Source organism: Neolamprologus brichardi, chromosome 17 (assembly GCF_056152115.1).
Source record: "Neolamprologus brichardi isolate AB-2024 chromosome 17, ASM5615211v1, whole genome shotgun sequence".
In the NCBI taxonomy this organism is placed as follows: Eukaryota; Metazoa; Chordata; class Actinopteri; order Cichliformes; family Cichlidae; genus Neolamprologus; species Neolamprologus brichardi.
The window spans coordinates 17,065,553-17,085,816 of record NC_142120.1 but is presented as its reverse complement, the minus strand read 5'-3'; the positions used below and the strand labels follow the sequence as shown (position 1 = coordinate 17,085,816).

General features: G+C 41.7%; 2 protein-coding genes across 3 annotated transcripts in view; one reads left to right on the top strand and one right to left on the bottom strand.

Moving 5' to 3' along the window:
- Positions 1-700: 700 nt before the first annotated feature.
- On the top strand, positions 701-8,699 carry LOC102778755 (uncharacterized). The gene is made up of 7 exons (XM_035906581.2): positions 701-1,044; positions 3,003-3,205; positions 3,515-3,616; positions 3,741-3,836; positions 3,927-4,037; positions 4,228-4,351; positions 5,908-8,699. Exons 1-7 carry the CDS (start codon positions 1,017-1,019, stop codon positions 8,526-8,528), a joined length of 3,285 nt encoding a protein of 1,094 aa, XP_035762474.1. The 5' UTR covers positions 701-1,016; the 3' UTR covers positions 8,529-8,699.
- A 574-nt stretch (positions 8,700-9,273) lies between these two features.
- The window catches only part of LOC102778455 (ankyrin repeat- and BTB/POZ domain-containing protein 3-A), a 249,547-nt gene continuing 238,556 nt past the window's right edge, over positions 9,274-20,264 (bottom strand). For both annotated transcript variants that reach the window (XM_006780877.3, XM_035908257.2), the window contains 5 exons: positions 17,042-17,144; positions 16,853-16,934; positions 15,687-15,755; positions 15,469-15,582; positions 9,274-14,117 (listed from right to left, as the gene is read on the bottom strand). In XM_006780877.3, coding sequence (XP_006780940.1) covers positions 13,887-14,117; positions 15,469-15,582; positions 15,687-15,755; positions 16,853-16,934; positions 17,042-17,144 — 599 coding nt within the window. In that variant the 3' untranslated portion in view covers positions 9,274-13,886. The remainder of the gene's footprint in view (positions 14,118-15,468; positions 15,583-15,686; positions 15,756-16,852; positions 16,935-17,041; positions 17,145-20,264) is intronic.

The following is a 20,264-nucleotide window of genomic DNA, read 5'->3' as shown; positions in this document are numbered from 1 at the left end:
AAAGTTTAGGGTCAGAAAATATTTGTATTAAAATTATATCCTGAATGAAAACTATGATTTTTGTCTTGAATGAAGGTAGCCTGTGACAAGTATGACCCATCTGGGCAGTTTATCATTATGCTGTCATATCATTTGGATCAACAGTTTTCTTCTATAGCCTAGGAAGGGAGGGTTTAAAAAAACCATCTAGATAAAAAATCTAGTCTATATGGGAAATAAAAGTTAGAACACCCATAGGGAATTGGGGACTTCTAGTCCTCATGCACCAGCCATAGAATAGGAGTCCCAGCTTACATCGTACTTCCTACTGCTATGTGTTGGATAGTCTCCGGGCACCTTTGCAGAGCCTGCAGCTTGTGCCCTGATGGCTGTGGTAGACTCCTGCCTCTATGGATCTGGCGATTAGGTTCTGTTCTTGTGCTGCCATGAGAGCCTCCGTGTTGTCCTTTACTGTACTTATAGGATTTCCTAATGTCAGCTACTTCCCCTATCTGTTAATAGTACATCCCATGCAGGGATGAGGGTCGTCTGTGTCTCTCAGTACCGGTACAGTGAGGTACAAGGAAAAACTATTTTTTTTTTAAGAATTCCTCGTATTTGCTCCTGAGAATCACATACTGTTTGGACATAGTTCCTTAAAACGCCTCTAGAGGGCAGCGATCAGCCATCGTGTGATCCTGACATGCACAGGAGAAGAAGACGGACATGTTAGCTTTGTAAGAAGCAGAAGAAGAAAATCACAAGTTCTGTAGATTTATCATACATGTGCTTCCGTCACCGAACGTAACAGAAGATGTGCCCTAGCAGGTCGTATGAGAAGACACAAAACAGCAACACACTGACTCTACTGAGTAATAACCAGCAAAACTTAATGTGTTGAGTACGCCTGCGCGTTTCTACCAGATCGTCGAGCCGCCCTTCCTCCCCGGCAACTTGCACCGCAGGGTCCGGCGGACTGCAACTCACAACAACCCCGAGTTGATTTGCTTATTCGCTTGAGCGCTTTTTGAGACAACATGGAGAGCCCACGACATGTTAATAACGGTAAGCTAACGTGTATGTAAAGATTTATCTGTCGCAACGAGTTATTGGCTTTTCTTTTTGTGTGTGTGCGCCCGATTTTGAACATGGCGTACCCCGCTCTGACATGGCGGTTGCGTTGTGCTACGTTACAGCGCCAGGGAGCTGCTGCGTGCGGTGGTTAGTGGAAGGAGCTCAGCGTCAGCAAAGATAGTTATCTAACAACGCTTTCGGTTATTTTATGACTGCATGCTTTAATGTAACGGGCAGGGCGGTTAAATAGCAGCAAGGGGTTGGCATCAGTTAGCAACCGAAATTAGCACTAACTGTAACAGCGACCGATGCTGCCTTCGGGGGCTTTAACCAGAGTAGCGAAGCGTTATGACACCTAATGTATGAAAGTCAAATGAACATTAAATATATAACGAGCAACGCCGTTTATATATTGTTATTCAAAAGAAAAATAGTGCGTTGGTTTGTACATGTACTTTTACAGTCCCTAGGTTTTCCTCATTAGAGAGCCCGGGCTATCACAGCCGTGTTTACCATCTGGTTGAGGCGCTCATGTCTGGTGTATCATAATTACGACGCTCTTGTTAGCCTGTGAATGTATCTGGGGGTAGCCGTATCAGTCATCCTAAACTCCCAGTGCCTAGACCCACCTGAGGGCCCTGTTGTGCAAAAGTGTGGCAGATATTTCTGTTTCGTCGTTGTTGTTTTGTTTATTTATTCTCTGATATCTTTACTTAAAAGAATTACATATAAAATAAAGAAATTATCTGTCTGCTTTATTGTATCTATATTTATAATAAATCTAGTTCTTTCGGTTTGTGTTTATACAACTGTGATGTTAAACCTGTTGAAATTTCTGCTGTCCTCTTGGCCAGATCTCTCTTGAAAGAGATTTTTAATATTAATGAGACATTTAACCTGGATCTACCTTGCGACAGGAAAATTCTTAAAGGCTCTCAGTGACTTCACATCATTAATGAGCAATATGTTTGACATATGTTTACAGACTATAACAACATTTTAAATTCCCATGCTCATTTTTTGGCACATACCCCAAATCACTTTTTGGAAGACGATCGCTTTGAAGAGTCTGGAATGACAAGGAATCTTCTGTGAGACAGTTCAGGATGTGTTGAAGCATAAAGGCGATACCGGTGTACCAAATGCTCACGTTCAGGCTTGTTGTACAAACTGTTTTTTTGTTTTGTCTTATGTACACACACACATATATATATATATATATATATATATATATATATATATATATTTCCATTTGTTTCAACAAATCACTGCACCTATTTCCCTTTCTCCTGGCAAAATGTAAACAAATGAGGTGTGACTTGAGTTTTTTTGGTTTGTTTTTTACAGCACTGTATATAATGCGTTACTTTATGTAAATGCAGTTGACCTTGAATCAGTGATCTCCAGCATTTATGAGCTTTCATTCATGTGGAAAGTGGAAATAGACTCCACTGTCTCTCTTTCTCGCTGTGTTTGCATAACAGCAGTGGAGTTGCACCTCGTCTGATCTGTTTTTGTCAAACAATTAGTGTAACGGCCAGTGGAGAGCACAACATTAATCTAGTGCTACATTACGCCTCCAACCTGTTGTAAACACTAATCCACAGGAAGTGTTCAGCATCATCGTGCTTTACTTCACTTTAAGAGTTCCCTTCACAGGTGGAAAGCTATTCTGGCTGTGCTCCTAAGCTTCTAACTTCATTTCTTTGTAACAGAGCATGATTTCTATCTGGGACTATTTAACCACAGCCTTCAACGTCTGCTCCTTCATCCACTCTGGGACTTAATCCACTTTCAGTCTTGAGCACCTAATGCAGAGATATTTTGTCATAAAGTCAAAGCAGTTGCTTCTTCACATTCTCTTGATAGTTTCAGTTTATTTTGAAAGGCTCCAGATTAATTTAATCTACAGTGAGTAACTTTTTAAATATTGTACAAATATTTTCCAGATCCACCTCTCCTGTTGCCATCTCTTCGCCTCTTCATACCTCCTCTGCGCCTGGTATCTGCGGCCATGTGGCACGTCGTGCAGAGGGGAAGCGTGCACGACTATGGGATGGTGGAGGAGTTCATCAGCACGGTCACAGAAATCGTGCCTGACCTGCTAAACGCAGATCAGAAAGCTCAGCTCCTCCTGGGACTCAGAGCACGGGTAATTTTTTTGGGTTGGGGACTCTAAAATGTATCTCTTTAATTGTTATGTAGTTGTACCGCTGTTTATTTTCACCCTATAGTCATGTATAATACTGATAACGATCATTTTTTGAAATCCTTCCCAAACATGGACCACAGGCCAATCCTGTGTGTCTGTGTTGTTTTTAGTAATGGTTACAGTAATCAGGGAAATGTGGTGTGCTGACTGTTTGCTGCCTTGTTTAATCAGGCCTGTTCTAAGCCAGGAGAGTCCCTGCTGTAGTTGGACTTTGTTAATGTTTTTTTAATTAATAAAATCTTGTTTCAGGTTGTTCTTGAATTGTGTCGGACCGAGCAGATAACGGACAGAGAAACCATCGAGATGCACCTGAACAGGATCAAGGCCCTCGTGTCGACTTGGACAGCACAGGTTAGATCCTTTAAAAGAAAAACAAGTGCCCTGTAGGCCAGCAGCCTTGTCATGTTTTCCCTCCAATTATTATTATTTTTTTCTTCCTAAATTGCAGCTTGTGATTTTTAGTTTTTTTTTCCAGCCGTCTTTTGCAGATGTTGAGTTTCCAGAGTCCAACTTTGTGGATCAGGTTGAATTGTTGTTGAAGGATCCTGAAGAGAAGGACAAGTTCTTCCAGGTTTGTAACATCATGTGCTGTCAAACTCATGTAACCTATCTAATAATAGAGAAACAGAATATATAATACACATTTCTTTTCCACCCTCAGCATGTTTTCCCTACTGACTTTGGGCCTGAATATGACAGTGCTATTCAGGTTTTAATGCTGGACTTCCTGTCCAGATTGGAGAAGCTTCTTCCAGTTCCAGATATTCAACAGGTACTAGAATAAGTGTGGCAAAGCGGCCTTTCCAGCACTATTCTACTTCCCTAAATAAGTCCCGTTTGCATTTAAAAAATTACAAATTACAAAGTAATCTTTCAAGTCAGAAGAGGGTTTATGGTGAAATTTTGGCCTTGGCTTCCTTTTTTATTTCCTTTTATTTGTATTTTTTGCATTTCTTCTCTAGACTGCATCCATGCTCAGTGCCGTCCCTTCAGCTCTGGAGGAGTGTGCACACTCGGTTCCTGACCTGCAGCACCTAAAAACTGTACTGCAATATCACACAACACTGGGACATTTCGACTGGAGCGGTGAGTCTCGTCTTGGGTCACGAGCACATTGTTGCTAATGTAGTCTGAATGGATGATGGACTTGTCTACAAACACTGTCCAGCTGCTCTCTGAGCTGTAGTGATCTCTGGCATGATCTGCTCATCTCAGTTGGCATACAATACAGCAGCAAAGTGTATTTAGAAAGAACGCAGACATGTGGAAAAGGTTAGAAGAGTTTGATTGTACTGCAGTTTATTTTCAGTTAGGTTATTTGTACAAAAAAAGTAACCCGATGAAGCATTAATGTTTCAATTTGAGAGAAGATTAAAATGTCCTCAACCTGTTACTAAAATAAAGTTTAAATGGTCCACTTTCTACTCTTTTACTTCTGTGGAAGAAATGTAACAAAAACTACATTTATCTCTGCTTTGCAGCATACCAACCGATAATTGGTGGTCAGAACAGTTTTCTTCTTTGCTGGCTAACTAGTCTCATAACATTTGTCATAGACAGACCATTCATACCTAAAAACATCCAGCTCTTAAAATTAGGCGGTAGCACTTTTTTTTTTTTTTAAGCACCGTCTTGACCGGGGTTTTAAGAGATCTGAAAATGTGCTGTGAACCGATCGATGAGAGCAACTCCATCACGAAAATTAAAGCTTTTACATACTTTTATAAACCTGACAATAAAGGAAATGGCTACGCAAAAAAACAACACCACAATCACAGAGTCTGACACAAAGTCATACACCAAGCAGGAGGTATACCATCACTTAAAAACAAAAAGAAATTGCAGAGTCTCGTTATGTGTGCAGTCAATTATATTTCTCAGGGGATTTTTTTGTTTCTTTGTTTTGTACATACATCGTAGTGGCTTCTTTGTCATATTAACAATCTTCCAATTATATTTTGTGAATCTTTGTGTTAATCTGTGGAAAATCCTCTCGCTCTTATATTGAAAGTTCAGAAGCTGCTAACCAGTTAGCCTGAGGTATTCTTAATTCACATTTCTGCACTGGTTGATGCGGTGCTGTGGTGGCCCACATAGTTTCTCCTCGTGTGGTCAAACAGCATTCAACTCCACCATCTTGGACTGCAGCAGGCAATGGTAGTTCATTTTTGGGCAGCTAGAGGGCAGCTCTAACCAGAACATCCAGCAGGTGAAGAGCTGCTTTATGACTACAGAAGCTTCCTGAAGTCCAAGATGGTCGAGTTGTGGTCCCTTCATGGGACTTTTATATTATCACAAGCACACTACTCACAACATTACAGGAATATTTGGACTAACACAGAATAACACCAATTCAGTTAAACTTCAGGGAAAGTTCCATCAGGTGCGCTGGAGAGGCAGACAACCCCCAAAGAGGGACTGGTTTAGCACTTGGTGGTCACTCTATTTTTTTCTAGTTTTGCTGTTTGTTTATGTCCTTGCCACTGCTAGGAGCATGGAATGGTACATGTAGGCCATTCAGGTTGCAGGAACCTTTTACCAGCAAACTGATATTATGCCCCACACTACCACGAACACACTTTTGCTTTTTCTTTGAGCTTTGACACACTAACAAAGCTAATGCATTCTTCTTTCTCCTTCAGATGAAACTCAAGCCATTCCATCTTCATTTGGGAATTGCATCCTGTCCTCGCTGTCCCTTCCTCAGCTGGAGAAGGTTGTGATCGATCCAGACCAAATGCAGTTACAGCCCACATCAGAGCAGCTGGAAAGCTGCATGACCGTCCAGGTGGAGGGTGAAACTGTGACGCTGCTGGACTACATCCAGATCGAACAGCCGCCCAGTTTGGTCGATGACCAAGAAGAAAATGTAATAAATGAGGAGGAAACGGAAGAAGACGCAACGCAAGAGGAAGCAGGCGATGCCTTAAAGCCGGCCGCTTTTCAACCACTTAAACAAAGCAAAAGACTTGAGTTGAAGAGAAGAGCCTTAAAAGAGGATCAAGACTCAGCGACGGCTAAGAGACAAAGGAAAAAATACCCCAACAATAAAACATGTCCTGTGTGCAATAAGACTTTCCTGCGGGCTGCGGCCATGAGACGGCACCAGGAGATTCACGATGCAAACCGGGACCTTAAGTACAAGTGCACCAGCTGCGACAAACGATTCAGGGACCATTATGACATGAACAGACACACCATGCGCGTCCACGAAAGGGGGGAGATGTACAACAGCGGTAAAGAGGAAGACTCAGGGGATCCGAGCACCTCAGAGATGTCAGAAGACAGAAACTGCTCTTTTTGTGGGAAGTATTTTGCTCGCCGAGTGGACATGGAGCGGCACATGAAGTCTCACTCAGAGGATCGCCCATACAAGTGCTCTTTCTGTGAGAAGAAATTCAAGAATCCTTATGTTTTAAAGAGACACCAGAAGGAGATCTGTAAAAGCAGAGAGCAGAAGAAGATAAGGAGGAAAGAGGCTCAGCACTCAAATACGCAGCCAGCTTCGGATGTGTCAATGGAGGGTAAAGTCTGTCCCATCTGCAGCAGGATCCTCCCCTGCACTGCAGACATTGCAAAGCATTTACGATCTCATTCCGAAGAGCGTCCCTTTATTTGCGTCACATGTGAGAAAGGCTTCAAGTACAAAGACACGTTAAAGAAGCATCAGATTATTCACGGTCATGAGGGCATCAGAGAGGAGCAGACCAAGACGGTGGAGCAGATTTTGGCTGAAGCCGAAACTTTGACGCAGAACTGCGTGGAGACTGGAGACGATGATAAACAGGAAAGTAATCTGGACACTCCCACAGACACATGTGAGGAGCCCCCCGCTGTGCCTGTACAAAAAGTGGCCAAAAAAGGCCTGAAAGTATGCCCGGTGTGCTCTCGAGCGTTTGACAGCGTCAAAACCCTGAACAGACACATACAGTGTCACACGGACGATCGGCCGTATCACTGCGTCCACTGCAAGAAGCGCTTCAAACACATGCACGGCCTCAAGAGACACCAGATTTACGCCATCTGTCACAAGAAAACCAGTCGATTCTTGTGGAAGAAGGAGCATAGGGCGGGGCCGAGCCAAAGCGACGCAAGCAGCGCTGACTTCCAGCAAGGGGCCCCGCTGAAGATCCCAGTGTGGTGTTCCAACTGTGGCAAGCACTTCGAATACCTGTCCGCTTTGAAGGACCACCAGGAGAACGTTTGCAAGCTGGAAATGAGGGATATTATGAAATGTGACGACTGCGGGAAAGAGTTCAAGAGCATGACCATGCTCAAAGTGCACCAGAGGATCCACGATCCCCTGTACTGCAAAGAGTGTGGGAAGATCCTGGCAAACGAGGCTGCCTTTGAGAGGCACAAGCTAATGCACAGACCTATGCAGTGCACAATGTGCGACAAGACTTTCACTTTACTGAGACGCTTGAGGGAACACTACGAGAAACAGCACAACTTCTCCGGGCCGTATCCCTGCCCGCAGTGTGACAAAAGCTTCATCCAGCTGTCCTACCTCGCCATTCATCAGAGAATCCATAAAGGAGAGTTCCCTTATGTTTGTAACATGTGCCCGGAGAAGTTCAGGTCCTCCAACTGTCTGACGGTGCATCAGCGGAAACACACTGGGGAGAAACCCTTCCTCTGCTGGCAGTGTGGGAAGTGCTACCGCTCGGCCTCGGAGCTCACGGTCCACATGGGAACGCACTCGGAGGAGAGGCCGTGGGCCTGCACACAGTGCGACATGGCGTATCGCACCAAGCTGCAGCTCACAAACCACGTGGAGCAAGTCCACATCGGGGTCCGGTATCCCTGCAACAGCTGCGGCAAGCAGTTCATGAAGGAGACGTCGCTGAAGAGGCACGAGCTCATCCACACAGGAGAGAGGCCGCACCAGTGCACCGTGTGCGGGAAGACCTTCCTGACCGCCAACGAGCTCAGGCTCCACAACAGGTACCACACCGGGGAGCGGCCGTACAAGTGCGAAGTGTGCGGCAAAGCCTTCATCCAGTCGGGCTATTTGAAGTCGCACATGCGGATCCACACGGGAGAGAAGCCATTTAAATGTGACATATGTGACAAAGGTTTCAGGTTGTCTTACCACATGAAGAAACACAGGCGGACTCACGCCGGGAAGCCAAAGAGCTACGTATGCGAGGAGTGCGGGTTAGCGTTCCTCCAAAAAAAATCCCTTTGTGAACACTCGCTCACTCACGAATTTAAAGTGGAGTCATCTTTCACAGAGGAAGTGAGAATAGAGTTTCAGTAGAAATCCAAATGTCTCTTAATGAGATGGTTCACCAAAAACACTCTGACCGGTTTAAACGGTGGTGCTTTTGTTGCTTTCCATTCATTCTGATGTTCTGAAGAACATATCATTGCTCTCTAAGACATGTGTATCCATAACCAGTGAACATTTTCAGCAATAAAAACTTGAATTTTACCATCTCTTCTTTGTTTTTGAATGAGAAAAGTGCTTATGTTGTCTTGTAATTTGGGGTTTAGCCTAGTAGTGTGAAACATGTGGCCCTGCACCTAAGCCAACCGGAGGATCTCCATAGGGAAAGGAAACTCCATAAAGCACCCCTCCAATAGCCAAACCCACCTGTTCTCTGATTGGATATTTAAATTTGTGATTGACATGACATTGGCCAATCAGATGAAAGAAAGAAAAACGGTCAAAATTCGTACTTGTAACTTGAAACTTGAGTGCAGAGTTTCACAGGTATTTTTTGGCTAAGTCCACACAAATCTTTTTACGCACACAAATTCTTTTTACACATAGAAATCCTGATTTACAAGTACAAAATATTTACGATCACAATTTGAGCCCATAGCAAAACTACAATTTTTTTTTTATTTTGTCCAAATAAAATATGAGCAGCTGAAAGATGGGAAAATCTCAGCTTGTTCTTTGGGCATTTATAGCATTTCTCGTAAATAAACGCACCATCATGAAGAAAAACATTCCAGAGACGAAGCGAAATAAAATAAGAGACCTTTAATATGATTTAACCTGTGGTCTTTTATTAGCTGTCCACAAAAGCATGTCATGGAACGACAGAAACTGTAGCACGAGTGTAACATTCCTTTTTGTTGTTATACTCCACCACATCCCTGCTCCTCACACCATGTATAATTTATATTTCATATATATATATTTTGTACAATATACATGTTCTCATCAAAGGAAAAGAAAAGAAAAATGCAAAAGTTCATCCCTCCCCCTCGGTTGGGTGTGAAATCTAGTGAATACCCCATGCACGTTTCCACTGCGTCTAGGAGAAGTGTCGTTTATTAGGAACAAGTACGCAGGCAAATAAATGCTCGGACAAATAAAGGGGAGGGTCTCGGTGGACGAAGCTGGTGTACAGAGCACATTCTCAACAACATTAAACAAGAAGAGCCATGCGAACCGACACTTACTCTACAGCTTGGACCCAGTTTGGAATCAAAAGCGCCAGTACAGGGGCTAAAGTTAGTCTTTTACTAATGGCGTAACATTAAGACAGATTTAAAAAAGGATTGTTTTTTCCTCTCTATTCTAATGTCAAAGCCATATATGTTTCTTTAAAAAAATCACAATAAGACTGAAACTTAAGCTCACAGTTGAAACACTAATGCTTTTCGATTGAGAGAGAGAGAGGCTACAGTAACACTGGCACAGAAAGTGCTTGACATCATTGTGAACCTTTTCACCTCTGCGGAGACAAAAACGGCTTGCATCTTTTAAAGTTACGTTTCACATTTAAAAAGCGAGTGTGGTGAGTCGACATCGTGACTGTCAGCTTCCTCAAAGGGTTCACGGTAAAAATGAACACCACGGTGGCAAAACAGTACATGAAGGGGCGTCACAAAAGAGACAGAAATAATATTCATATATATTCAACCTTCTGTTTCAGTCTCAGTCACTCGTATATAATCGTCTTTCAGCTCATTATACTCCATCTCCTGTGGCATATTGCACATCATACTACTGAAAGTAATACAATTTAATGGAAATATTGCTTAATTTTTAAAACTTTAAAGTATCCTTTTTCGATATATTTATATATCTCTATATATTCTTTTTCCCTTTTGTAAAACAAAATATCAGCGGAATGTAAAATAAAATATATCATGCTGTGTATGTAGGTAAGAAAATAAAGCTGTAGGATAACATCTGTACTTTCTTTTCTGTAGCTATTTACAGAACTTTGTGTCAATGTGTGTGTGCGTATATGCCCAAATCTCTCTCTCTTAAAATGATTTGCAGGAACCAAAACAAATAATATAATTATTTTTGGAGCGTGCTACAGTTTTTTAAACGATATCTTCCGATTACAGGAGGAACAACCACCACAGAGTATGAGGACACTTGAACGATGTTTACATTGTTTAGCCAAAGTGAAGCATCTGGTTTCCTTTTTTTTTTTGGTTTCTCACTAGATTGGAAAACTTTGCACGTTTGCTGCACTGTTACATTCATGAAATACACTGTGTGGTGTGCGATCTCCTTAGAGGGAGAGAGGTACCGGTTACATCGGATGGGTTAGATTAAAACGTTCTTTTGAGCAGCAGAGCTGACAGTTGTTTACATTTGGTCCTTTTAGAAGTGAGACGCGTTATTTGATGCAATCACAGGGAGAACAAGGTTGAATTATTGCACACTTTGAGCACTGAGTTTAAATTCCCACTTTTTTGGATGCGAATTAAGAAAATTCACTTTTACATAAAAGCCACCAGTCAACCAAGTCCTCCAACCCCCAAACCATCTTCTGACCTTTTGAACATTTTTTGGGTATTGATAAAAATTGGTAGATATGCGTAATTGTTTTCCAGTTAAACTTTCCTCAGATTTGGTTGAACTTCTGTTTTTAATCTGAAAATTTGGTGCTTTCCTGAACCAAAGTTGACATTCATGCAAAAAAAAAAAGAAAAAAAGAAAACGGCAGCGGCAAATTTTCTTGAAATGTTTTGATTAATCTCTAAGAAGAGAAAAATAATAAACAAATTTAATTTCGGAGTTACTGAGTTTGTTTAAAACATATCAGAAAGGGAAAGTTTATTTTCCTCCTTACCTTAAATTTAGCTTTTAACCGCGTTCATCTGCACACTGCACTCATTTTTCTTGGTAGTCATAGTTATCATCTACGTTTTTTTTTTTTTAATATATAGGCTTGTTTTTTCTTCACACAGTTTTTAAATCTTTCACGATGATTAAATTAAACTAAATTAAAACAATTGTTTCGTATTTCAAAGATGTGTCATTTTCATTTGCTTTTTAAACTAATTTCCAGAAAGGAAGGAGAGGAAAATACAAAGCAGTTGGTGTCCATAATTATGAACACACATTGAAAGCTGTGGAAAGATATCCCACGTGCCTGCTTGGAGGATGTGTGCATAGCGACTGAAGAAGTCTGAGTATCTTCCACAGGACTGCCCACACAAATTCTCGAGTGGGTGCTCTGATCATGAAATTTATGAGGTTTATGCTGCCATCCTTCTGGATCACTGCTGTAACTCTGGAAGTGCTTGTTTCATTTTTTTAGTTTGAGGAACTTCACACATCAGATGCATCAGGTTGTTTTATGGAATCTACTACTTTAGTTTGAATTTACTAAATTTTTACACCTCAGCACTCACAGATTTACCCTCACCAGCCACTTTAGATACACCTTTCTAATATCGGGGTGAACACCTGCTTTCACAGATTCAACAAGGTGCTGTTGTTTGCTCCAAATTCTGACCCTTCCACCTGAATGTTGCAGCAGAAATCCAGACTCATCAGACATTTAACGAGCAGTTGAACTGGATAAAGTGGCTGTGTAAGTCAAATAACATCGTCTACATTTACCCCATTTAGACTCGCAATTAACATGTCCAAACCACACAACATTTGGAGGTCTTATTTTACCGAGCTGCTTCATGGAGCAGCTCAGTCAAATAAACAGAACCCTGACCTGGGACGTGCCATGTTTTTTGACAAGTCCAACTAATTTCCATACTGATTACAAGCAGAGTGGAGAGACCGAGGATGCATTTTTATACCGGTCGTAAATGTAAAGACCCATAAATCAGATATGCATTGAGAGAACGTGTCCAGATACAGATGGCTGGTATAAATAGGGTAATTGTGCTCTATAAACTCAGTGCTCTGTGCAGGATTCAGCCTCTCCTTCGAAGAATTCATGTGGGGGTGAAGCCTTAAAACATGAGTGACTTTAACATGCATCTCATGGTCTACCCCGATGGCTTAGAATATTATCTGAAAGAGCTCAAGTAATTTGAGGCAAAACCTCTTCAACACCTCACTCAGCCTACTCAGTCTACACAGAAAGCACACCTAAAGCAAAAACAGAGGAGTAAACACAGAGTAAACATGCAACTTTGCATAAACAAGACGCACAGCAGGGAGCACATTCAATGAGACTGGTGTCAGCAGCCAAGCAAGTGTGTGTAGGGGAGGCGGGGATACTGTACATCAGCTTACAAAAAACCCCCAAAAAAAACAATAACAAAAAAACCAACACTATGACTTTCAGAATGTATTAACATGCTTACTTTAAGCATCTTTAAAGAGAAAGTCCCTGCCAATTGAAACCCCCCTCTCCAAATCCGCTTTTGATCAGTTTTGCAGTGGATACAAAGTTAACAAGCAGCGTTTTCCCCTTACTTCCCCCTGCGAAAGTGGTCCGTGAAGTAATATCTGCATAAAAAGCAACACCAGGGGTCAGCTCAGTTGACAAGGTGTCATGCAAAAAAAATACCAATAATAGTAACAATATTTAAAAAAAAAGAAAAAAAAAAAAGAGTCGTCCGTGGGCGTTATCGCAAGTTAATTTCCCAGTTGGGCATCCATGTTTCAAGCATAAGTCAGCATAGATTTCACTGAGTGGGCCGTCTTTAGTTGAATGAGTGCCGGCCGCAGTGTCGGCCACGGTGGAAGTTCCTGTGATCAGTTTGGCCTCTGCACACAGTAGATATAACACAGTGAATCCAACATAGAAGAGACAGAATGAGATGTAAATAAGAGCCACCTAAAAGTCCGCCTGCTGGCTTTGCTACTAATCACTTTTATTGGTTGTATAGAAGGGTTATATCTAGATTTTGGCATGTGTAATGGCATCCACTTCCATAAAGTATTATTGTTTGTAAACCACAGTCTCATTTCGCAGATGATAACGAAGCTGCATTTATTGAGTTAAAATTCTACTCTACCTTTTCGAGTGAAAAACAGTGTACAGTAGCCTATGTATTTCATGCACGTATCCTATATGAAATACAATAGAAATTTTTTAGAATCATGGTTAGAGCTAAATGATACTGTTGGGTCAAGGCAGTTCTGTTTTTTTTGTTTTTGTTTTTTCATGTAGGTTTTTATTACTCTTCAGGGTGTGAAGTGACCGATGGGAGCCACAGGGCAAAAGAGTTCAAGGTCAGAAAGTCGCAACATGAACCCCCATTGAGCTGCAACAGGCAGAATTAAAGGGAATTCCTGACTTAAAAACATCCGACAGCTCCTCTTCATCAGCGGGGTGGGGGCTTGGTCGGGGGGAAAACGGGGAAGTAAAGCGGGACGCTGGATGCTAAAAGTGGCGTTACATGGATGCTGTGGTTGGATCGAAGGGCTCCGGTGAGGATGACGTCACACCACGGAGCCCTTGGAGGTGGAGAGGTGGATGGAGTGGATGCGTGCGGCCAGAGTCTTCTCCAGGTCGTGGAGGATGTCGGAGCAGATGCCGGGGCTGGACACGGGGCTCTCGGCGGGGGAAGGTTCGTACAGGAGCTGCTTGAAGCCATCGAGTTCGATCAGCAGCACCATGTTCTTCAGGAAGTAGCCCTCGATGAACGCCGTCAGCTCCGTGGCACCAAGGAACTACAATGAAAATGAAAGATGAAAGGAATGTGTGACATTAGCAGCTTTCAAATTCTGATTATATATAATATACTTAAAAATATTCCAGTCATATTCCGGCCCAAAATTGGTAATTGCTTTTTAAGAACAGTCATCATTATTATCCCAGTGTTTGAACCTTACAATAGCAGCTATTAATCTGTCAATCTAGCACTTTCCTTAAATATCTTTAATTAGTTTACTTTGAACAACTAACAGGATATTATTATTCCAGTTAGCTTTTATTCCAACACCAACTTCACAAAACTGTAAAACCTGTGCTCTGTACTACCACTTTTAGCTTCTCAGCTAAAAACAACACAGCTTCTAATTAGGTATTCACTTTAAAATAAAACTATTATCCTGTTTTTCCAAGTTAATTTGTCAATGCACCTTTTCTGCAATGTAACTTAATAAAAAATATACAGCAAATGTTAACAAACTGAGCAACATTAGCACAATATAAGCAAGACAAACCCTGAGACTGGAAAATAAAGCCAGTGTATATAAGGGCCATAAATTGCAGTTTCTTTAATGGCCATTTGAGGTTCCCTTAAAAGTCAGTCAGTTGCCATTGACTCCCATGTTTTAATGCTGTTTATAGCAAATTTTTCGTTTTACAAACGTATACGTTATTAATGGTTTAATCACACTGTCATCTAGGCTTCATCACAGAGTCCTGGAGATTAGCTGGAGACTGCCTGGCAACCTCTGATTGCTGAGGAAAAACATGTATTTCCTGTTTGGTTGGTCAGTGGTTGCTCAATAGATTAAATCTGTTACCTTCTTGTGATTGTGTTGATTACTAGCAGGTTACCTTGGTCCCCTGTTGTTTCCATGGATGATGCCAACGTGTCTGCAAACAGTGGAAAACTACTTCTACTACCACCAAGTGGTAGTAAAGTCTGAAATGCTACGTCTCACTACTGCAATCAATACATTTAAAAATCGCAACTTTTCTTTTGAAGACAAGTGGGTATGCTTTTCTGGTATGCATTGCACTTTCCACAGTTTCACTACTGCTCTGCAAGTAGTTGGCAAGTGTTTGCAGACAAGTCGGTGTCTTCCATGCACCAAAGCATTATTATTATTCCCTATTCTCAGTTGAGCCTAGCATGACTGCGGCTCAACTGAACGTCTTGATCGTGTCTGGGGTGTCAGCCCATGCATAAAATTTTTGTTCCACTTTGCAGCTTGAAAAATAGGCTGCGTTGTGGTTGTATTGCCAGTCTGCAATTGTTAATTAATGGCATGTTTGCACCTTACGTAAAAATTCATTACACAAACCCCTCCCAGTATGTAAATCAGCTGCTAGAGACCGTAAGCCTCCCACCTTAGCGTGTTTGTAGAGGTCCACACAGGTTTCGGTGGTGATGTTCTTGGAGCAGATGATCTCACAGTGTCTCTGAAGGGCCTCTAGTTGGAAGAATTTGGCTGCAGACAGGAGCTACAGGGAACAGTACAGCCACACAGAATGAGGCACAGGACTCGGGATTAGAAATGTTAATACTCATGCTGTCACTCCACAGGCTTTGGTTAAGTCTTTCTTACCTCCATTACTTCAGTGTTGCGTATGTGCAGGGACTCGGTGCCTCCACAGTACAAATACTGCATCACCAACTGTAACAGAGAACAGTACAGGCTTCAGGTTATGAAGCTGATGAAGAGTACAAGAGGGACCCTTTTTTTCTGTTGCTTTTTTTGTGCCTCTTTTTTGGCTCCATTCTGTCACCTGGAAAATAATCCGGATTTGAATTACATATGTAAATTTAAGCATTGACATATTTTCACTGCTATCAAATACCTTCCCTGCATCCAGTGATATTTACTCTCATGTTTTCTTTTTATCGTCATTTAAACAGGAACAAGCATTCAATCAGTAAAAATAAAGAGCAGACCAGAGATAAACAAGTCCCCAGCAGGACTGGAGAGAAATTGAACGAGACAAGGGGAAAGAAATGGGATGGGGAAGCTCTGGGGCCGCAGTTTAATTGTGTCTTCTGTAGCCTCATGGATACACCCAGTGGAAAGCTAAAATATAAAGAACATCCAGAAAGCGAGCAGGAACAACATTTCCAACTTTTTAGCTGCCGCCAAGCCGGTTCAAGCTCACGTTTCTGGGCTCTGGGTTTACAGCTAATGCGAATCATTTAAAATTAGAAATGTGCAATACTGCGGACAGACTTAATTTAACCCTTTTCCAAAAAGGATTCATGCCATTCCCACAGATGTGCACAAATTGGGTCAGCCTTAAGCTTCATACTGTAAAGTTGCAGTTATACTTTCTGTGTTTGAGAATTAAATGGATTTCTTAATCTCGATTGTTTAACTATGTACCTAACACCATTCCTTCAGAATAAAACAATCAAACGTGCAGCCTGTTCTTATACTCATAGGAGACGATGAGTGTTGTGGGTCTGGTTGAGAGTGGGAATAGGTTTTGTATGCACTGAAATCTTCCTTCTCTCACCCCAGAGAAGAATGGCAGATGGCTGCCTTCTCCCTGAGCCTGGTTCTGCTGGAGGTTTCATTTCCATTAAGAGGTAGTTTTTCCTTCCCACTGTCGCCAATGTGCTTTCTCATAGGGGGTCATATGATTGTTGGGTTTACATACATTCTACCTTACAATATAATATATATATTGAGGCAACTATTGTTGTGGTTTGGTGCTGTAAAAAATAAAACGGAATTAAATTGAACTGAAATAAACGTCTTACATGGAAAATATTGTACTTGACATGGCTGATCTCAATGCAGGTGTTTTCTGCTGCTGGTCGGTTTTGCAGCAGCGACTTGAACCTAAAAATAACAACAACAACAACAAAAAACAGATAAATTCCACATTATTTTTCCCATCGGTGCTCTTTTGTTTTACAAAATAAAATAGGAGCAAAGTTTTAGGTTACCTGGGTGAAGCTGTAAACAGCAAAACTTTATGTGCATAAAATGGTTTCCCCTCCACCAGGAAGGTAACATCAGACATCTCCTTGTTGTTCAGGAAGTGGGGGTCTAAAAAAAAGAAGAAAAAAAAAGAGATTTATTCACGTCTCCCAAACAATGCATGCAGAGCAGCAAACAGCAGAAGATTAAGCTAATGTGGCCATTAATTACCGCAAGGCTGATTCATCACGCGCCTATCGGTGCTGAATTATCAAATCACATTAGCATTCCTAAACGGCAGGGGATTAGAATTTGATATCCGGTGTTTGCATCCTCGAGTGCATTTCATTCACTGCACACAAATCAAGTGATTTAAAGCACTTTATTTAAACCCTGCTAGTAAATGATCAGCAGGTGGCGCTACAGCGCCGTCACTGAATGTTTCTCTTCTTCCTCGTTTCTCTCAAAGAAATGTCTCAAATAAAGTTTGAGGTGTTAATGGACGATTTGGTTCATTACAGACAAGTGGACCCATTTTATCTGCATATAGAGAAAATACTGCACGTCGAAATAAAAAAAAAATATCAGATTACTTTTAAAATGAAACTCACTTTACAGTTTTGGACAGAAGTTGACATGCACTCCTTATGGGCATCACGGTAATTCAGGGGTTTTAATTAGTTCTTTGAACTTAATATTTTCTTTTTCCAGGGTGGAATAATTGTACATCATTCATCTTTAATGACTTTAAATAAAAAACAAAAATGAAAACACATTTTAATAAGAGTGTACCATCAAGTCAGTCAGACTCGTGGGATATTGATCTGGTCCGGTACCTCGCAGAGGGGGTTGTCGATCACTTTCAGCTGCTTTGGGGTAAATCAAATTAGGAAGAGGAGCCCTAGAGGGGCAAAAACGAGACAACCCCCTGTCTATTTTTTCACTAGTTTTTGGCTAGGGTCAGTGTCACTACTAGAAGCCTGAGGTGATACCTGGACCCTACAGAGGCTACAGAACTACTCCAGGATGGCACATCAATTCGTGCCATGGCCAGAAGGTTTGCTGTGTCTCCCAGCACAGTCTCATGAGCACGGAGGAGATTCTAGGAGACATGCAGTTACTCTAGGAGAGGTCCTTAAATATCGACAAGACAACTATCTGCTCCTTTGTGCAAGGAGGAACAGGGTGACCTTCAGCACTGGTGTAAATGTCTCTGATGAAACAATCAGAAACAACTCATGAGGGTAGCCTGATATTCCGGTGCTTACTGCCCAGCACCAGTGAGCCCAATTGGCATTTAGAATAGAATACCAGTCCACCACTGACACTGTAGCTTTTCACAGATGAAAGCAGGTTCACCCTGAGCACATGTGACAAACATGAAAGGGTTTGGAGAAGTTGCAGAGAGCATTATGCTGTTTGTAACATCGTTCAGCGTGACCGGTTTGGTGGTGGGTAGTGATGGTCTGGGGAGGCATATCCACTGTGGGACACACAGACCTCTTCAGGCCTGGCAACGGCACCCTGAGTGCCATCAGGTATCAGGATGAAATCCTTGGACTCCCTTTCAGACTCCATGCTGGTGCACGGCAATGCCCGGCCTCGTGTAACGATAGTATGCAGGCAGTTCCTGCAGAATGAAGGAACTGATACGATTGATTGGCCCCCACATCTGCCTGACCTAACGATAGATTACCTCTGAGACATTATGTTTCATCCATCTCACGCTGGCAAGTTGCACCTCAGACTATCCAGGAGCTCCGTAATGCTGCAGGACACCATCCATTAATGTATTATTTAAGCCTGCCTAATGTTGCTTCACATCCTCAAGCCGCCATCTTCTCCTTTTTTTCTGACATATTCACCGTCACGTTTTGTTATCACTGATGTTCGATGTATGTTTTATGTGTCTGCTCTCCCAATATTTTGCTGTGAATGCACACAGAAAGGCGGCGACATCCCAGAACAGAGCCAAGCTGCTAAATATGAATTACTGTGATTCAAAACGATCCTTATTTGACCACAGTAGTTCAATGAGTTTGTGCTAAAAAATGAAATGCAACTTGGATTAAAACTAAGTAATTACATTTAGGTCCGTAATTTGTTGGGCAGTGACACAATCTTTTGTAATTTTGCCTCTGTACTCCACCACAGTGGGGTTTAAAATCAAACAATCAAGATGCGATTGAAGCGCACACTCAGTTTTAATTCAAAGGATTTAACAAAAAGTGTCTCATTAACTGTTTAGGATCCACTGCCACAGTTATAGTCAGTCTTTGTTTGTGGGTCTCTCTGCATTCAGTGTTTACATCACTAACTGGAAAGTATGATGTAATGGACTGAGATCAGGTGACTGACTTAGCTATTGAAGAATTTATATTTCTTTACCTTGAGAAACTGATATAAATTCATTTTCGGTAAACAGCAGTTTGCACCTTGTATTTCCATTCACTGAGGTGGTGCATTGAGGTGAGGCCCAAGTGTCCAATTAATCTAGTAAAAATGGCTGTAATCCTGCACTTCACTCACATCTCGATTGTTCGATTTTACACTTTTTTGACATACAAAAGCAAAATAACTAAAATTGTATCTTTGCACAACAAAATTATGGACTTTACTGTAATTTTACTTTGAACAAATATTGACAATCAGCTGCAGTAGTGACAGGTGATGACTTAAGCACCACAAGTAGGACTGAATACCACACACGCAATTCACTTTCACTTTGTCTCTGCAGCCAGACACAAAAACCTTTTTAGGAAGAGCAAACATTAAAGACCTTTGCATGTGAAATTTAAGGTTTTATTTAATCTCCCAAAGCTTCCTTTGAGGAAACTAAGGCTACGTTCACACTGCAGGCGAAAGCGCATCAAATCCGACTTTTTTGACCCTATGCAACCCATATCCGATGATGGTATGACAATGTGAACAGCACAAATCCGATATTTTCAAATCCGATCTGGGTCACTTTCGTATGTGGTACTAAATCCGACACATATCCGATGTTTTAGAAAGCGACTGCTGTTTGAACGGTCATGTCGCATTAAATCCATCTTTTACGTCACTGACACAAGACAGACGCCAATTATCAGCGCCGGAGAAGACATCGTGAACGCTTCTTGACCATCCAGTGTAGAAGTCAGTGAAACTGTTGGGAAGACAACGTTGGAGAAAAGTGAACATTTTATTTGTACTGTATAATCTGCAGATTCTGACAGAAATCAGTAACTATCCTTTGAAGCACCGCTC

What these genes read in the sequence shown, in the direction of transcription:
- LOC102778755 (XM_035906581.2), top strand. Translation starts at nt 1,017, where the DNA reads ATGGAGAGCCCACGACATGTTAATAACG. An exon ending in AGAAGGACAAGTTCTTCCAG is followed by an intron (nt 3,837 to 3,926) that starts GTTTGTAACATC and finishes TTCCACCCTCAG; the next exon opens with CATGTTTTCCCTACTGACTT. An exon ending in CAGTTCCAGATATTCAACAG is followed by an intron (nt 4,038 to 4,227) that starts GTACTAGAATAA and finishes TTTCTTCTCTAG; the next exon opens with ACTGCATCCATGCTCAGTGC.